Source organism: Rhinatrema bivittatum, chromosome 6 (genome assembly GCF_901001135.1).
Source record: "Rhinatrema bivittatum chromosome 6, aRhiBiv1.1, whole genome shotgun sequence".
NCBI lineage: Eukaryota > Metazoa > Chordata > Amphibia > Gymnophiona > Rhinatrematidae > Rhinatrema > Rhinatrema bivittatum.
In genome coordinates this window covers 91,691,083-91,709,919 of record NC_042620.1, presented here as the reverse complement: position 1 = coordinate 91,709,919, position 18,837 = coordinate 91,691,083, and the positions used below count along the sequence as shown (strand labels likewise).

At 43.7% G+C, this 18,837-nt stretch overlaps 1 protein-coding gene across 2 annotated transcripts in view; it reads right to left on the bottom strand.

Moving 5' to 3' along the window:
* The window catches only part of PSMD14 (proteasome 26S subunit, non-ATPase 14), a 204,025-nt gene extending 186,291 nt beyond the window's left edge, over nucleotides 1-17,734 (bottom strand). Inside the window, exon 1 of one of the 2 annotated variants that reach the window (XM_029605601.1) lies at nucleotides 17,586-17,734. Coding sequence is in view for 1 of the 2 variants with exons in the window: in XM_029605600.1 (XP_029461460.1) it covers nucleotides 17,321-17,334 (14 nt within the window). In the remaining variant the exon portion in view is untranslated. Of the gene's footprint in view, nucleotides 1-17,320; nucleotides 17,511-17,585 lie in introns of those variants that run through there. The other variant, XM_029605600.1, reaches the window with a different exon arrangement.
* Between the last annotated feature and the right edge of the window lie 1,103 nt (nucleotides 17,735-18,837).

The following is an 18,837-nucleotide window of genomic DNA, read 5'->3' as shown; positions in this document are numbered from 1 at the left end:
CTATGGTTCCCAGAGGAGGAAAATTTCCAGGTGCCAATTTGCCTTAAAACTGGAACTTGGCACCTGCTTCTGGCCCAGGAGGAGCCACTTCAGTGGCAGACTGGGACTATTCCCTGCCACACAGAGGCTGCAAGGAAGGAGCACGCCAACATAAATGTAAAAGAACAGAATTATATTTTAACTCTTTAAGCCTGCCAAACATTTAACTGTGGTTCACAGATGTTGGCAGAGAAGGACCACGTGGTTCACCCAGTCTGCTTATTTGTGCCCGACTCACGAACTTAGTCCTGGGGGAATTCTGCGCTATTGTGGAATGCAGAATTTATGCAGAATTTTCCCTTCCAGCAAAATTTCCTCCCTCGCCTAGCACAGCAGTCTCAGCTACATTGACACCAAGACTGCCATGCTAGTATGCTCGCCTGCCGGAAGAGGAAGCATCACCGGAAGCGCGCAGAGGCAGCGCGGCATGGGCGAGGTTAGCACGCTCCACCGCGTGAAGGCCAGGACCATACAATTGGTGACCAACGAGAGAGAGAGAGAGAGAAAGAAGTGAAAGGGAGAGAGAGAGGGGGGAATATTGTTTCTCGTGGGGGCTCGAGGTATGAGGGGAAAGCAGGTGAATGGGGACAAGGGCAGATGTCAAGTGGGGATTCATATTTCAATTTGTTCTGGGCCAGAGGTCTGCAGCCTTTTACACGTGTGCTCTGGCACTGAGGAGCTGAGCGGACTCTAGACGCTACCTCTGCGGGTGAAGTCAAACATCTCCTTCTGAGCGCGACCAGCCCCACAGCAGCTGGAGATGTTTGGTTAAATGCAGCTCCTGCTGCTGCATTTGAGGGTTGGAGCTAGCTTCCTGATTCAGTAGCAGCAGAGGTCATTGTCTGCTCAGCTGTCCAGTGCCATGGGTTGCTGCCACTGGCCTAGAGCAAGTGGAGATGTGAATCTTCCTTTGACCTCTGCTTCTGTTCCTGTTTACCTTCTCTCACGCCATTCCCACCATGGTGAAAGAGAGAGAGACCCAGGGGGCTGCCAGCAGACCGCATCCTGCTGGCAGCTAAAAATGGGGCCCAGGCCCTGAGAGTGTATGTGTAAGCCCGTGTGTTTGTTGTAAGCCATGTGGGTGGTTAAGTGTCTGCCTGAGAGTCTGTGTATATGTGTGTGTGTGTGGGGGGGGGGGGAGGAGAGAGTGTGTGTGTGAGAGGTGTATGTGAGGAGACAGAATTCCCCCAAGGAGTATGAACCTGTAACAGATCCATGGTCTTCTCAATCCCTCCACCACTAATGTCTCTTTGTCTGTTCCATACATGCTTAAATTCTCCTACTGGTTTGGTTAATATCACCGCCACTGGAAGTCTGTTCCAGGAGTCTACCACCCTGAGTGAAAAAGTATTCTCTCATATTCCATTTCAGCTTCACGTCCTTCTGCTTCATATGATGACCCCTAGTCCTTAATTTTTCACTCTTTGGAAAAAAGCACGTTTGCTTACCATAAACGGTGTTTTCCATAGACAGCAGGATGAATTAACCATGACAAGTGAATAATGTTATCCAGCATCACCAAACAGACTCATCTCCCCTAGCTAGTAGGGTTTTGAGCAGGTATGAAAATTTTCACGCAGCATTTCCTCATGAGTCTCCTCAAAGCTAATCCTAACCAAGTAGTCCACTCTCCAGGGAGGTGGGCATGCATTTAGCATAGCTAATTCATCCTATCTATGGAAAACACAGTTTACAGAAGTAAATTTACTTTTTCCGTTTATAAGCAGGCTAAATTAGTCATAACATATGGCAAGTCCCAAGCAGAGGATTGCAGCAGAGCAACAAATAAACAATCCAGACACCATCGTGGAGAGTAGACTAAAGTGTGCTGAAGTGACTGCCACCAAAAATATGACCTTCCAAGTCAGGTACTTCAGGTCACAGGAGCACAGCGGCTCAAAAGGAGCTTTCATCAGCTGAGCTAGCACCTTGTTGACGTTCCAAGACACAGTGGGATGCCTTAAGCGAAGCTTCAATTGAAGCAGGTCCCTCATGAAGAGTACAACTATCGGCTGTACAGAGATAGGTACACTATCTATACCTCGGTGGTATGCACCAACTACACTGAGATGGACTCTAACAGAGTTGGCCTTCAAGCCGGCCTCCAATTAGTGTAGAAGGTAGTCAAGCAGTTTTTGCGTGGGGCAGGAGAACGGATCATGGGCCTTCTGCTCACAGCACACAGAAAACCTCCTCCACTTAGGTCCGGAGGACTTTCTAGTGGAAGGCTTTCTGGAAGCCACTAGGACCAGAGACGCATCCTCATAAAAGATCGAGCAGCTGCAGGATTAACCTCTCAACATCCAGGTTGTGAGCAACAAAGCCCGGAGGTTGAGATGCCGCAACCTGCTCTGCTCTCTTTCGTGATGAAATCTGGGGAAGTCCCTAGACTGATCAGTTTCCAAATGGACAAGTCCCAAAGGAGTGGAAACCAAATCTATCTCAGCCAATGAGGGGCTATGAGTATCAGTCCCATGGTCCTCGCGAAGCTTCAAGAGAGTCTTCGTGACTAGAGGAATTGGAGGATACGCATACAGAAGTCCCCTGCCCCAATGTCAGGCAAATGCGTCAAAGGTTGGTTTGCCTTCTGACCTGTACAGGGAGCAGAACAGAATCACTTACTGTTGCAGGGGGACTTGAACAAGTCCACCTCCAGACTCCCCCAGAGGCGGAAGATCCGGTTCGTTACCCCCTGGTCCAGAAACCACTCATGGGGTTTAAAGGCACAACTCAGTCTGTACGCTATCACATTCTCCGATCCAGCCAGTATATGGCCCCGAAGGGCCCACGACCAGATCTGGACCACTTCCTGGCACAGGAGGACAACCCTGTGCCTCCCTGCTTATTGACATATCACATTGCAACCTGGTTGTCTGTTTGTATGAGGAAACTTTTGTGGACAGACGATCTCTGAAAACCCATAGCGCATACCCGATTGCCTGGAGCTCCAGGAAGTTGATCTGACACTGTGCTTCCTGGACGGACCATAAGCCCTGGGTGCGGAGCCCCTCTAAGTGAGCTCACTACCCCAAGGTGGACACATCCGTGGTTAGGACAATTTGGGTAGGGGATTTTGGAAAGATAGTCCCTGTTCCAAATTCGAGAGAGCCCGCCACCAAGACAGAGTTCCAGAGAGACAGAGTGACTCGGATGCGAGCCTGGAGGTTCTGCGTGGCTTGGCGCCACTACGACCTCAGGGTCCATTGTGCTCTGCCCATGTATAAGTATGCCAAGGGATTAACATGCACGGTTATGGTTATGTGGCCCAATAAGCCTCAACATGTGCCGAGCTAAAATCTGCTGGTTCTGTTGAATCACCTCCACTATGGACACCAAGTGACCGCCATGAAGCGCGGCTCTTGCCTGAGCTGTGTCTAGAAGGATTCCTATGAAGTCCAATCAAGGTGACAGGCTGAGATGGGACTTTGGGTAGTTGATGATGAACTCTACTGACTCCAACATCTGGATGGTCAAACGCAAGGCCAGATCGGCCCCTGAGAGGTGCTCTTGACCAGCTAATCGTCCAAATACAGAAAAACATGCATTACAGGTCTGTGGAGGGGAACACCCACCATGGCCAGCCATTTCGTGAAGATCTGTAGGGCCGACACTAGCCCAAATGGCAACACTCTGTACTGGAAGTGCTATTTTCCCACCACAAATCTCACTTGTGTCCTATGACCTGGGAAGATCTCGATGTGAGCTTATGCGTTCTTTAAACTTAGGGAGCATAGCCAGTCCCCTTTTTTCAGCAGGGGAAATCAGGATGCCCAGAGAAACCATCTTGAACTTTTCTTTTCTAAGAAACTGTTCAAGGCCCTCAGGTCTAGGTTGGGCCAGAGTCCCCCTGTTCTCTTTGGAATCCCTGCCCTTTTTGCCTTGGTGGGTCATGCTCAACTGCTCTGGCCATTAAAAGGGTGGAGAGCTCCTGTAATAGTAGCTCCCAATGTGCTATTGGCCCCAAAAACGGGAACAGGGGGCAATTTGGCAGGACACCCAACAGGCTTAATTTGTACACTTGACAGACGATGGACAGAACCCACTGGTCCGAAGTTATACTGGGCCACCAATCCGCAAACCGTAGCCTGCCCCCGACTGGGGGGTCCAGCATCTCAGGTGCAGGTGGGCTGGCTTATACTCCTTACAATCCAGTCAAAACCCCATCCCCAGATTAGGCTGGGGAGCTCTCTGTTGCCTGGGATGGCCACGAGAGCTCACCCTCTGCAAACGGGCCAGAGGATAGTACTTCCTCTGGTGGTAGAAAGACTTACTCTGACCCCGTCTCGCAGATCTCCTGGCTGAGAAGGGCGGGTCTGAATTGCTGGCGGAGAGCTGCTGGAGGGTCTCATGGTGATCCCGCAACTGGGCCAATGGGTCCCTCACCTTATTTCCAAAGATATTCTCTCCTGTGCACTGCAAGTCAGCGAGTCTTTCCTGGACCTCCGGTGGGAGATACGAGGCCCACAATCATGCCATTCTGCGGGCACAGATGCCATCTCAAAGACATCAACGGTTCAATGAACTTAGTGTTTTCCACACTCCAGGCTCTGATGCACCAGCAATAAGAAGGGGTCTTGCTGCTGTTGAGGCAGTTGTTCAGCCACCTTTTGCACCTGCTTCCAGAGGCTGCGTGAGTACTGGCTCATGTAGAGCTGATAAGAGGCAATGCGGGCAATGAGCACAGCTCCTTGGAACACCTTCCTCCCAAAAGCGTCCATCGTTCTATGATCCTTGCCCCGGGGCGCCGAGGCGTGGTCCAAGAGCACTTGGCCTTCTTGAGAGCAGATTTGAACACTACCGACTGGTGTGATAGCTGACACTTCTCGAATCCGGTAGCCTGTTGGATGAGGTAAACCCCATTTGCCTTCCTGTTGACGGGAGGTACTGTGAGGGGGTGCTCCCAGATCCTCAGCAGCAACTCCTTAAAAAGATCTCGTGCACAGGGACCACCACGATCTCTTTAGGAGCCTCCATCAATTGGAGAATTTCCAGCATCTTATGTCTGGTATCCTCCTCAGTCATTAACTGAAACGGGATGGCCTCTGCCATTGCCCTTACAAAACCTGTGAAGGTCAAGTCCTCCAAATGAGATCTCCTTCACTCATCTGGAGGAGATAATTCTGAAGGGAGACTCTCCGAGTCCTCGGAGGAGAATTCCACAGTGTTGTCCCTCCAGGGGTCATATGGGGTCTCATCCTCACTGTAGCTCACAGGGGATGGGGCCCTGTGTGCACCGGCCTTCGTCCAGAGGCACGGGCATCGGTGACACTGGTGCCAGTCCCAGCAAAGCTGGATGGTGGGCTGGAGGCCTCTGTGTCCCTGCCGGCCTCTATGGAGCTTCCTTGTCAGAGGAACTGGCAACGAGCACCCTATTGTTCCCACTGGGCGATAGCCTCCCGGGAACAGACGCCAACTGGGTAGATAACACACTGATAAGCATGTTGAGCCGTTCCAGCAACGGTTCCAGAAGGGCAAGTGCCGGCGCCACCGGTCTGATGCCCTACAATGCCCACCGCACCGCTACCTGGACCCTGCATTCCTCGAAAAGTTACCGATGCCAAAACCGACTGAGAGGCAGGAGGGGTGGCCAAATCTTCCTCGGATCCCCGAGGTGTTTTGGCAACTGGAACCAGAACTAGTGGATACCGTCACGGACCCCTGGCATCGATGGAGGATGGGCACTCCTCACCGCAGGGTTGCTTCAGGGGCATTACGGCATGAGCCGGCACCTTCCCAAGCCCAGCACTGTGCACTGAAGTTGACCAGTGCCGAATCTTTCTTGGCTTCCCCAGTGCAGAGGTCGATGACAACGAACCCGATATCCTCGATCTAGAAGAGACCAAGAGAAGCGCCCCTATCTGCCGACAGCGTCGACAGAACAGACAGCCCCACAATGCCTATGGCTTGGTGTGGCTCTAAGGTCCATCAGTGCACATGCCGCCAATGCAGACGTCGATGGCTCGGACGTTCGACCCAAAAAGCTTCTCCATCTTGTCGGATCAAGCGCGATGTCCCTTAGGCATCATCTGTCTACACACGTGGCAACCCCTGACATAGTGTGATGCGCCCAGGCAGAGGACACACATCTCGTGGGGGTCCATAATGGACATGGTCCTCTAACAGAAACCGGATGAGGCTATGACAAATGAAAAGAAAAGGAAAAAATGAGAGATGTTGACGGCCGGCAGTCAACACTGCCACTGGGGGAATGGAAGCAAAAATAAATTTACCGAAGCGACGAAAAATCTGACTGGGGAAACTAGAGGGAACTGAGAGGGACCCGCATTCGATGAAATCATGAGAAAACCCAAAAAGGACGGTGGAAAGTTTCAGAGGCAATTTCTTAAAGAAAAGCCACAAGCTCACTCAACCACAAGTTAAGAGCTCTACAGGAAAAAAAGAAAAAGACACTGAAGAAGGAAAGCAATACTTCCACTTGGGAGATGGCCGTCACTAGCCAATTGTCTAGATACCGGAATACCTGGACTCCTTGACACCATAGGTGAGCAGCTACCACTGCAAGTATTTCATGAAAACTCTCTGAGCTGCCGACAGGCCGAAGGGAAGTACTTATAGTGGGAAAGGCTACCTTGAAGCAAAGGTAGTGCCAATGGGTGGGATGGAAGGATATGTAAGTATATGAATCTTTCAGTTTCAGGGTACACATCCATTCCCCCTTTTAGATGGAGGAAAAATTGTGCTGAGGGAATTTTGAATTTCTCTAGGATTAGAGGTCTCAATCCACTCATCCATTTGGGGATGAGAAAAGAAGTTCCTGTCCATGCTGGGTAAACAAAGGAAGAGATAGATCAAAAGTCCTTAAAACAGATTCTTTATTGTGATTAAGAATAATGCCCAGTAGTTGCCAGACCATGGCCGAGTTTTGCCCACACAAAAGGAGCTGCAATATTTAAAATAACATTAAAATACATATAAAAACATAAATAACACAAAGATCTCACATAAAAATGTAAATAATATGGAAACGTATAAGGCTAATCAAATAAATAATAGAAACATAAGTAATATTGCACAACTCCATACACAGGCATATAGATAAATAAAAATATAATAAAAAATTAGAATACTGACATAATTGCACATAAAAAATGAAACAAGAGGAAACACTATGGCACAAGAATTTAAAAAAAAAAAAAAAGAAGGAAGATATATGTGTACCTGTTTAATGAACTATAGATAATGTGATCTACGTAGATCTGGGAAAAATATATTAAGTGCTGCAAATTCTCTCTCAAGAACATGAGGTTGTAAATGATTAACTAAATCTTGTCATCCAAGGGCTGGGATATCAAGACTGTCTATTGTCCATTGCTGAAGAAGAGATTCCATTTCAAGAAGAAGTTGTGCTATGCGAGATGGACCTGGATTGAAAATCAAACAATGAAGAAGCGGTTATAACTGGAAGAAACGCAACCAGTATCCAAATTCCACGATCTGAGGATTCAGAGGTCCTTTGTTATCTGGTGCCACTCTTTCAGAAAGATTTGGATTCTTCTCCCTACTGGAGAGTGGAACTGCCGGAGATTCAGAGAGATCAAAAATTAGGCCCAGGCTTTGGCTGAATCTGCTTTGTTGGCTCAGGATGAAAGTGTTCACGACGACGAAATGGAAGTTGCTGCTGTTGCTGAGCCAGAAGAAATGGAAGTCGGTACCTCTTAAAAAGGGCAGAAAGAGTATCTCTGGAAGTATTGTCTTCTATAAAAGAGCAGGAGTGTCTCGAAGTAAAGGGCTGCTTAATTCCCAATGAGAGGAATTGGATCATCACATTCTGTTCTTTGATTTGAGCGATCATTTCTTTGAGATTTTCTCCAAACAGGTGGTCCTCCAAACAAGGCACATCCGCAAAATTTAATCAGGCCATACATCAAACTCCTATGGAGGAAAACAAGGTACCTGATATGGCATCAAATGAGTCATAAAGCAGAACAAAGATGTTGTCATATGACCTCTTCTGCATCTAGAAGAGATTGAGGATAACAATTTCTTCCCTTTGTAGGTTGAAGGAAAGGTTTAAGTTTTTGCATGTATTCATGGAGATACTATACCATGTAAAACTGGTGAACAGCAATATGAACAGTTAACATTGAGCTTTGAAATAAGTTTGTGGGAAAAAAAAAAAAGTCAAGAAGTCTGGGACCTTTCCCTGGAAGTGAATTTGAATAAATCCATGTTTTGTCTTTTTTCAATACAGATTCCACGATAATGGACTGATGAGATAATTGAACCAGTCTGAACCAGATGATTTTTACACTCTATACTTAAGACCTAATTTCTTTGCAGAGGGAATATAGGTAATAGAATTTTCCCATATTCTCATTTGCAACTGTGTGAGAATGTTGTGAACTGGAAGAGTCACTGGTTCAGGTAGAGAATCCAGAATCTGAAGACAAAACATTTTCGCTCATGGGTCTTTGTCCTTTCATATAGTTACTCCTAACAGAGTTCTCAACTTTTCTATAAACATAGAATAAGTGAGGTCTTCCAGGGAAAAAATATGCTCTGGACGGGGTCAGAGGGTATTCCTATTGAACCTTCCTTGGAACCCAAGGACATAAGAACACTAAACCAGGACCCCAGTGATGAAGATGGAGAAAGAGGCTCTCCCCCAGTTATTTCTGAGGGTAGAAGATCTGGTCTGCAACCTCTGAACAACTGAACTCTGCTGCAACAGATGATGAATAATCTCTCTGGAGGGATTCTGATGATGAATTTACCCTAATAAGAGATACTGGGACTCCTTCATGTGGGATTACCGTAGCATTAAAGGAGAGCAGAGCATGTAGAATTCCTGGAGTCTCCTTAGTCAGAGAGATAAAGAAATTCTTTACCAAATCTATTTGATCAAGCAAGTGACATGTCCTCTGACCTGGTGTATGAGGTAGAACATCTTTTTTAGAGACAAGAATGGGCTCTTGGTCTTGAATAAGAAGCATATTCAAGGTAAGTGGTACAAAGGAACAGATTGGATCTGGTGTTTCCAGACGCAATCCTTCTGCTAATAGCCCTGATGGCATAAGGGCTCTGGTAATGGGAGAGAGGTAGAGGTAGAGGTAAGAAATTTCTCTCTTCACCTTTCCTTGGTCACCCAGCATAGAGTTGCATGGAGATGCTCGCAAGATGGCCATGATCCAGGGCTCTAAGCGTCATACGATACTGCTCAGTGTTGATGCTGTCAATACAGACGAGCTATGTTTTGACGGCACAGAGTGCTTCAAGGATTTGGAGGAAGTCTGCTTCGAATGTGTTGAGTGGATTTGCTTCAAATGTATCAATGAAGATGATGTCGACCAATATTGTACTGATGGCGCATGTACTGAAGGCTTCAATATGGTTGCACTGAAAGGACATCAGCACCATATGCCTGTGTGCTATGCATCGGTGGTGCAGACGCACAATGCGCAGATGGTGCTACTGCACCATGCATCGATATGTTGAAAGTAATTGGTGCCAATGTACCATGCTTCAAAGAGAATTGTGCACCACGCGTCAAGGTATGTTTCATTGGCGCCAATGCACCATGTTTCAACTTATATTTCTTCAGGGTCAATTGCACCAATAAGCAATGAAAAGTGGTGTCACTTCTTTATCGACGCAGGGCAGTCAGCACTATTTATTTACTTATTTAAAAATATTTCTTTCCCGCAGACTTTGAGGCGAATTACAATGAATACAATGAATGGCCTTATGCACTAATGGAGGTTTCAGGAGCTCCTTTTCAACTTTTTCCCAAAGAAGCAGGCAAAGCAGCACTGTGGGTGGAGAAGTGACAGCAGCCTCTGGAGGGACTTACACAGTACTTCCATTTTCTAAGCCCTGGAGCATTGCGAGCACGGGGACAACTGTCTACATATAACTGTTTGCCTGGTCATTGTCTGGCCAAGGTAGCATTAGCACAATTTGTGCTCTTTGATGAGGGATATTACCACAGATACAGTTCTCAAAACCGCTCACTGTGTTTTTCTGTTTGCCAGACATCTTGAGGAGGCAAAAAAAATGAGGAAGTTATTCCTTTTTTGTAGCACTGGAAAGTGCTGTGCGGGTGCTGCAGGGACAGCAAGGGAACTGAAAAATGAATATTACTGAAGAAAAGAAGAAAGAAATTTGAAGATTTTGAGAAAAAAGGTACTTGTGCTTGAACAAAAAATAACTGAGAACACTCACTAGGCAACACCCACATGAGATTTCTTGCACATGCTCAGTAAAGCTCAAAGCTCTCTACTAGTTAGGAAAGATGAGTCCGTTCAGTGCAACATGTCATGGCTAATTCATCTTGTTTATCGATGTAAAACTCTACTTTTTTGTAACTTATTGAAGCCTGCTGTAGTAACTCATCAAAATCCTATACAGATATTACAAAAAGAAAAGTAAGATAGCCTTAAATTCAGAGAACATTTTCATAAAGAATAGGTGTGATCATAATCAAAAGGTGCAACCTTCTATTTAAAACAGTGACTGTACAAGAAAAAGTCAGTAGAATAAAAAGTTATGAATAAGACCAAAATAAAAACACAAGCAACTATCAGGCAGGTTTATATTGTATGAAATTCAGATAGTGCTGCTGATTTAAAGGTAAAGTATTCTCATCTTTATGCCAATTTCTTTGAAATAAACCATTGATATGTAGGCAAAGATTCAATAAATTGTAATCTAAATTAGTCTGATGTTTGTAACCATACAAGTGTTTGAGACTTCCTGCTACTGCCATCCAGATTTAGCCTTTCAACAGAAAAAAAAAAGCATACAAAAAGAAAGAAAATCTGCTATCTCAGAATACAAATGTGCTTTCAATTATATATTTCTAAAGTATGCTTTTTCTTAAAGAACACATATGTTCTTTACTTGAAAGACAAAAATCATAATACCCATGGACGGCATCCAATATTCTTGTCTACCACTAGACTGGTAGAATGCAGCATTGTCTGACAATTACAAAACTAAAGCTACCAGACACCCAAAGTGTCAAATCTGTACCAATATCCTTCTCAACTACAGTGAGTGATGAAACAATTGCTATCACGTTCTGCTTTCTATACAAATACAATGTTGGAAAGCGAGGCAGTTCACTGTTATTTTACTACTGCAATGATGTGATGCCACATAGGTCAAGGGAGAGCTAAAATAGGAATCAATAGGGACCAAGTACTTTCTGCCCTGCCACAGAACCACCTGCTTCATCAGCACTTCTCAACCTGTGGGTCCAACCCAGAAGTGAAGACTTGAATAACAAGATGGAAACTCATTAAGGAAAGCAAATGAAACACCACAAGAGTCAAGCTGCAGTCTGTTGATATTTTCTAAATTTAAAGAAGCACTACATGTTATCTGACCTCTTTTCCACTGCATAATGCGGATGTTCTCTCTATGGAAATATATTTCAAATGAACTTGATGTGTAAATAAAAAACAGAAATGTAAAATATTGTTTTCAAATAGAAAATATGCATATTTACCTAGTGCACTAATGCTCAAATGCATGCAAATATATATCTTATTGAATATTCATTGTGGAAATTCCAAAAGTCAGATCATTTTGTGGCACTTGAGGATTGGTATTTGCATTCTTTATCTTAACTTGTTTATAATTTGACTATCTGGAAAAGCAGACCCGTTTGCTGTACTCAAGCCCAGAAGTCATCATCACTACGCTAAAAGCTCCATAGGTCCAGGGCCACTGTCTGTCCCACCCATTGACGTGCTAGATTTGCATCAGCAGCATATCTTCTGGATTTATAGAAACATCAGGGCAAAGGCCATATGTCCTATCTTGTCTGCCCATTCACACAACTGTTTAGCTCTGCAATTCCTACCACTCACCTCAGAGAAACCTTGTGCTTGTCCTAACCTTTCCTGAATTCAGATACTGTCCTTATCTCCACCACATCCACTGGGAGGCTGTTCCATGCATCCACCACCCTTCTTTAAAGAAATACTTTCTTATATTACTCCTCAGTCTACCCCCTTTCACGCTTATCCCATTACCCCCCCTCGTTCTGGTGAAAGAGACACGTCTCCTATACATTGATACCTTGGAAGTATTTAAATGTCTATCATATCTCCCCTGTCCCCATACACTTTAAAATAAAGACCACTGACCAATGTATTTATTTATTTGAGAATATTTATTACTCACCCTTCATACACTCAAGGCGGGGTACAAGAAAACACGCATAATAAAATTACATTTTAGTAGCCACACTCTGCACCAACATCCTGTTGATATCCTTTTGAAGGTACAATATCTAAAACTGTGCACAGTATTCCAAATGAGATCTCACCAGGGATAATATCACCTCATTTTTTCTGCTGACCATTCCCTCTCCTTATGTGCCCAAGCATCTTTCTGGCTTCTACCATGACTTTATCCACCTGTTTGGCACCTTGAGACATTCAGATAAGATGACCCTCAGATCCTGCTCTTGTTTTGTGCCCAGAATTTCACCCCCTGTACTGTACCACTCCCTTGAGTTTTTGCAGCCCAAATATATGACTATTTCATCACTAAATCTTAGCTACCTGACTCTAGGCCACTTCTCAAGCTTCAGTAAAGCCCTCCTCATGTTTTCCACACATTCTTAGATGTCTAAACTATTGTAAATTTTGGTATCATGCGCAAAAAGAAACTTTTCTCAATAGCCCTTCCACAATATCATTTGCAAAAATGTGTAAAAGAACCAGTCCAATGACCTATCCCTGCAGCACACTGCTACTATTGTCCCTGTCCTCAGAGTGAACACCATTTACCACTACCCTTTTCATCTCCCATGCAACCAGTTTCTAACCAAGTCAGTCACTTTAGGACCCATACTATGGGCACTCAGGTTATTTATAAGTCGCCTATGCAAAACCATGTCAAAGGCCTTACTGAAATTCAAGTACATTACATCTCACACTTTCCTCTGATCCAACTCTCTGGTCATCCAGCGAAAGAAATGTATCAGATTCATCTGACAAGACCTACTTCTGATAAAAGCATGCTGCCTTTGATCTAGTAATGTAATTCCAGAAACTGCACTATCCCTGTTTTAGCAGCAATTCCATTAATTTACTCACTACAGGAGGACATACTAACTTGCCTGTAGTTCTCAGCCTCCTTACTTCCGCTTTTGTGGAAAGGAAACACATCTGCCTGTCTCCAGTCCTCTGAAACTACTTCAGACTCTAAAGAAGCATTGAAAAAGTCAGACAGCAAAGCTGTCAGGACTTCTCTAAATTCCTTTAAAATCCTTGGATGTAGCCCATCCAGCCCCATCACTTTATCTACTTTTAGTTTTGTTAGCTCACCATGAACAAAACCTTTACAAAATCATGACATTTACTCACACCCAATCTTTGTGTCTGTTTTCTGGCTCTTCCTTGGTGAACATTGAACAAAATAACTGTTTTTCTTCATCAGCCTCTACAAATTTCTCTCCAAATCTTACAATGCCGCTTTTGTACTTCCTCTTAATCACTAATATGTTTAAAAAAAAAAAAAAATAGTGCCCTCATTTTCCATATTTACTATTTTTTCTTAAATTTGCATTTTCACTCTGACTACTTTGCCTGCTTCTCTTAGCTTTTCCAGATATTGTTGCCTGTCTTCCTCTTTCTGACATCTCTTATGGTTTGTCAAACCTAACCTTTCATCCCTTATCTTGTCAGCTACTTCTAGAACTACATATCAGTCTCTTTTTTCTCTTATCTTTTCCTACTTTACTAATAAAAATGTTTGTTGCCCTTACAATCTTCTTTTACTGCCTCTAGATTTTACCATCCAGATAACGACTCCTTGAGGTTCTCCCAAATTTAACAAAGTCAGTTTTCCTGAAGTCTAGGACCCTCACCTTGGAATGAACCATCACCACCTATGCTCTTACATTGAACCACACCATATGGTGATCACTGGATCCCAGATCATCCAGTATGAGATCAAAGCACTGTCCCCATTGGAAAGCACCAGGTCCAGTATCACCCAATCCCATTTAGCTTATCAGTTGATGGAACAGTCTCCCTGAAGAGAATTTAGGATCTCCCTCCTTCTAGAGGATACTACAGCCAGGATGTCCACATCAACATCTGGCAGATTAAAATCACCTGGTCATAGCACCTCCCCCTTCATCGCAATTTTGTGAATATCCTCCTTTAAATCTCTATCAGTTTCTTCTGCCTGCAAAGGAGGTCTGTATATCACATCAATATAAAGAGATGTTCCATCTCCTCTTTCCAGATTAAAGCCACAGATAAGACACTGTTGGTTAATATTGTTTTTATATATAGCATCACTCCCACTCCCTTTTTTTCCTACCCTGTCCTTTCTGAATAAGCTGTAGCCTGATATAGCTATATCCCAGCCCTTGTTTTCTGTTTCCCAGGTCTCCATGACAGTTACTACATCCAAGTCTGCCATGACTGCCTCTAGATTCACAACTTTAATTTCCCATACTATGGGCATTGGTATACATGGCTTTCCAGATTCTGCCCTGTATTTCCCCCATTTTTATTCAAGTATTTGTTTTACTTACCTGAGAGTTTATACTTACCCAAGGGCTTTTTTCACCCATCCCCTATAATTGTAGTTTAAAGCCCTCCTCAGTATGTCTGTCAGACTGTTCTGGAAAATACTTTGCTCTTTCCTCGATAAATGAATACCATCTCTGTTCATCAGTCCTTGAACACCATCTCATTGTTCAGGAAGCTGAAACACTCTCGTTGATACTATCTACATAAACATTTATTCACCTCCAGAATGCAAGATCCTCTGCTTTTACCTTCAACCAGGAGAATTGAGAAAATCGCCTGAGCATCTATCTGCCTCATCCTCTCTCCCAAAGTCATGAAGTCACTTGATATGTTCCAAGGGATCAGATAATAGTCAGTAAGCTTGATGATTCTTGACAATCTCTTATTAATGTCTTTTCACCTGACAGCATGCATCCCAGGACAGCATGTTTAGTAGCTGCCTCCATGCCCCTCACAAGAGTCACCAAACACCACTACTCTTCATTTCTTAGACAGGGGTTGCTAATCCTACAACTTTGGGCCTCACAATTATTTTTAGGGTTTTTCACCATGAGTTTTGGCTACCTTATTATTTACTCCTTTTTCCACATGGGAAACTGTGCATGTTGATTGTCAAGACATCACTGTTTAGCTCAGATATGAAAAAGATAATACGGTTCTCATTATGTGCTGAACTGACTGGCCTGAAAAGAGGAAGGATCTGTTAAAAAAGATGTCAAGCACATTTATGTGTATGATGACATTAGGGCTGTTTATCTCCATTATAAAAGTTTCATATCAGTTTCTTTATCTGGGCAAGTTTGCTTGCAAATCCTGTTCATATGATGCACTTGAATTAAAAAAAACACACACAAAAAAAAACTTTTCATAAGATCTGCACCATAAATTCATAATGAAACTAGAATGTTGTCTGAAATACAGTACATAAAAAAAACTGGTTGAAAGACAGGAAAGAAGTAGTAGGGCTCCATGGTCAATTTATAATCTATTTTTATTTATAGGTTTTTATATACCGAAGTTTAGCTAGATGCCTTAACTCCGGTTTACAAGTAAAACAACATATTACAATTTGGGAAGCAACTGATAGCAACAATATATTACATGTTATGGAACAACTGGTTATGGAACAACTGATAGAACATATTAAAACAAGTTATGGAACATATTCCAATTTTAGTAACAGCTGGTAGAACAGTGTAACAGGAAGGTAAGAGATATAGGCGGATTATGACACTGGTAGCGAGTTGTTTATAGCCAACTTCAAGTATCAACACCAATTAAACCTATGATTAAATATAGAATATCAACATTTTAAATAATAACAATAAAGAGTTAACCTTCATCCATCATATAATCATCAGTGATATTAGTTAACAGTCAGTGGTTAATTATGTTGTGTGTAATTAGCCGATTCAGTCTTTGGAGGCTTGCCTGAAGAGCCATGTTTTGAGTTCTTTTTTAAATGTTTTGGTGTTGATTTGTGAGCTTAAGTACTCTGGTAATGAGTTCCAAAATTTAGGTCCTGCTATGGAGATGGCTCTGTTTCTTATGTTGGATAGTTTGGCGTAAGATATTGATGGAACGTCAAGTTGCAATTTGCTAGTGGTTCTTGTAATGTATTGTGATCTGTGTTTCTGTAAAATGTTGTTTAGGGAGGTGCTTTCAGCGTTGTATATTGTGTTGTGTAAGATGGTTAGGGTTTTGAATTCAATTCTTTTTTCTACGGGTAGCCAGTGTAGACTGTTTAGCACAGGGGTTATGTGGTCAGATTTTCTTTTGCCAGTGAGGATTCTGGCTGTGGCGTTCTGCAGTAATTGGAGTGGTCTTAATGTCGTTTTAGGTAGTCCTGTCAGAAGTGAATTGCAGTAATTGCATTTTATTTAACATTTATGTAACGCTTCATCTTTAACAATAAGAACATAAGAAATTGCCATGCTCGGTCAGACCAAGGGTCCATCAAGCCCAGCAATCTGTTTCCAACAGAGGCCAAACCAGGCCACAAGAACCTGGCAATTACCCAAACACCAAAAAGATCCCATGCTACTGATGCAATTAATAGCAGTAACTAGTCCCTAAATTGAGTGAAAAAGAATTTTCTCCAATTAGTCTTCAATGTGCTACTTGCTAACTTCATGGAATGCCCCCTAGTCCTTCTATTATCCAAAAGTGTAAATAACCGATTCATATCTACTCATTCAAGACCTCTCATGATCTTACAGCAATTTACATATGGCATATAAAATACAAATAAATCAATATAAATTATACAAACAACAATGACCAGACAAAAATTTGATCCAGTCCAATTGATTTTAACTGGAAACTGAGGTATGACATCAGCTGAAAGCTACATCTAGCATTAACATCCAGCATGGTATGTACTGCACTATGTCCAAATGGGCTTGTTCAATTCCAAAGACATATGCCAGTAATTAACTGTACACCTTGAAATAAATGTTATTGATTTCAAAATCAAGTTGCTATATACAGAGCAAAATAAAAATACAATGATTTCCAAGGCAAAAAAAAAAGTGAAGATTTTAAAACAGTTCCTAAAATTTCAGCTGTAAAGGAGGTGTAAATCAATCACTGTCTTACAATACAAGGAAAACAGACAAGGGGCAGCTGCCATGAGTCTGCATTTCTCTCTGTTCCTGGTACACAGCATGAAACTCTCCAGTCACACAATGTATACCACAGACCTACAAGAGACAATCTAACACTACAGTACACACATCGCAGTCCCCATGTACTGTACTCACAGCATATACCGCATCCAACAGAACCTCCACGCCCCAGATTACAGAAGCAGCGATCATACACCCGGCCCGGGGCTCCGGGAACATTCCTAGCGTGTACACAGAGGGGAGGCCGTGGCACAGCGTCTGCCCACATCCCGGAGACAAAAGCTGAGGCCCGGCGCTCACTCGCTGCTTCGCTGACGGGGAGCCGTCAGGCCCACACCAAGCAAAGCCCGAGAGCACGATAGTCTCACTGACCGCGCCGACAGCCTCAGCGCTCCCATACCTGAGTCTCTCGCTTCCCCCGGCTCCCGCGGTGGCAGTGAATCAGCTCGATTTCATTCAAAAGAGTTGCACTGCCTGCTATGAGAAGCACTTCCGGGGTCAGGGCCGCTTCGACTTCCGGCAGCGATGTGCGCAGGACCAGACTGGGAGAGGGAGCTGGCTAATGGGGTGTGTTTGATTCTGAGGCGTTGGGACCTTAATCTCGGCCTCTGTACTCCGGCGTGCTGCTGGGATTTAATGCTGTATTGTCCCGTATTGAGGCGGACTGCCCGGTCTGGTCCCATCAGCGGCTACTTCACGCATTTTCCCAGCCGAGGTTAAGGAGGGCGTTTGTAAAGAACAAGAGAGCAGTTACCAAGTGAGACGGTTTTTAGAGGGAGACTTGCGTTCATCTTTCGATGTTGAACTTATATCGCAATTTATGGCGGTATTTGTGGTCCTCTTTGTATATGAAATCACATCAGATTACAAAATTCATACATGAGTATGAAAAGCAGTCTTGTACAGAAGTCTCCCTCCACTACTCTAACCACTAGGTCACTCCCCTCTGTGTTAGCAAGTAAGAACCATTTGGCCTACTAGCCTGTCCGGTTCCTGCCTGTATACACTTCCTTAGCTCTGTTACATAGTAATATAGGGGCTGAAGTACATAGTTTTTTCCTGTTTTGTGTCTTTGAGACATATGCTTAGAATATCTGGCTCCTAGCAGTATAACATATAAAAGCAAAAAAAAAAAAAAAAGACTTATTAGCCCATCCAGTCTATTCAATTATTTTAGTTCATTCTGCTAAGGATATATCCCGACTGCCAGCTTTAGAAGCTTGAGTGCTTGTGGCATACCCCTCTTTATCCAAGTTTTTGTTGTCTTCTTTGGTTCTGTATCATTCCCTGTAGATGTGCATAAATGTTCCTATATTTAACTCAACACTAAAGGAACTCTATTCCCCCCCCCCCCCCCCCCATGTCTTACCACTAAACTTTGTAATAATCTAAACAATTACCAAGATTATTTAAAATATTTATAACCATTTTGCTGGGAGAGCTCATGGTGTGGGACACAAGCTATTGCCCAAATATCTGTCCATCTAGGTTTCCATGGCCTTGCTGAATGGTACCCAGCCGGTACCAACCTGCTGGCACCAGCCCAGTTGGTTTCTGGGAATTTGTACTTTGTTGTTACCACCCCACCTACCATATGGCCTGTGGTGGTGCTAAGTTGTGTTTTCTTTATCCATCCCCTTATTTTCTCCTTA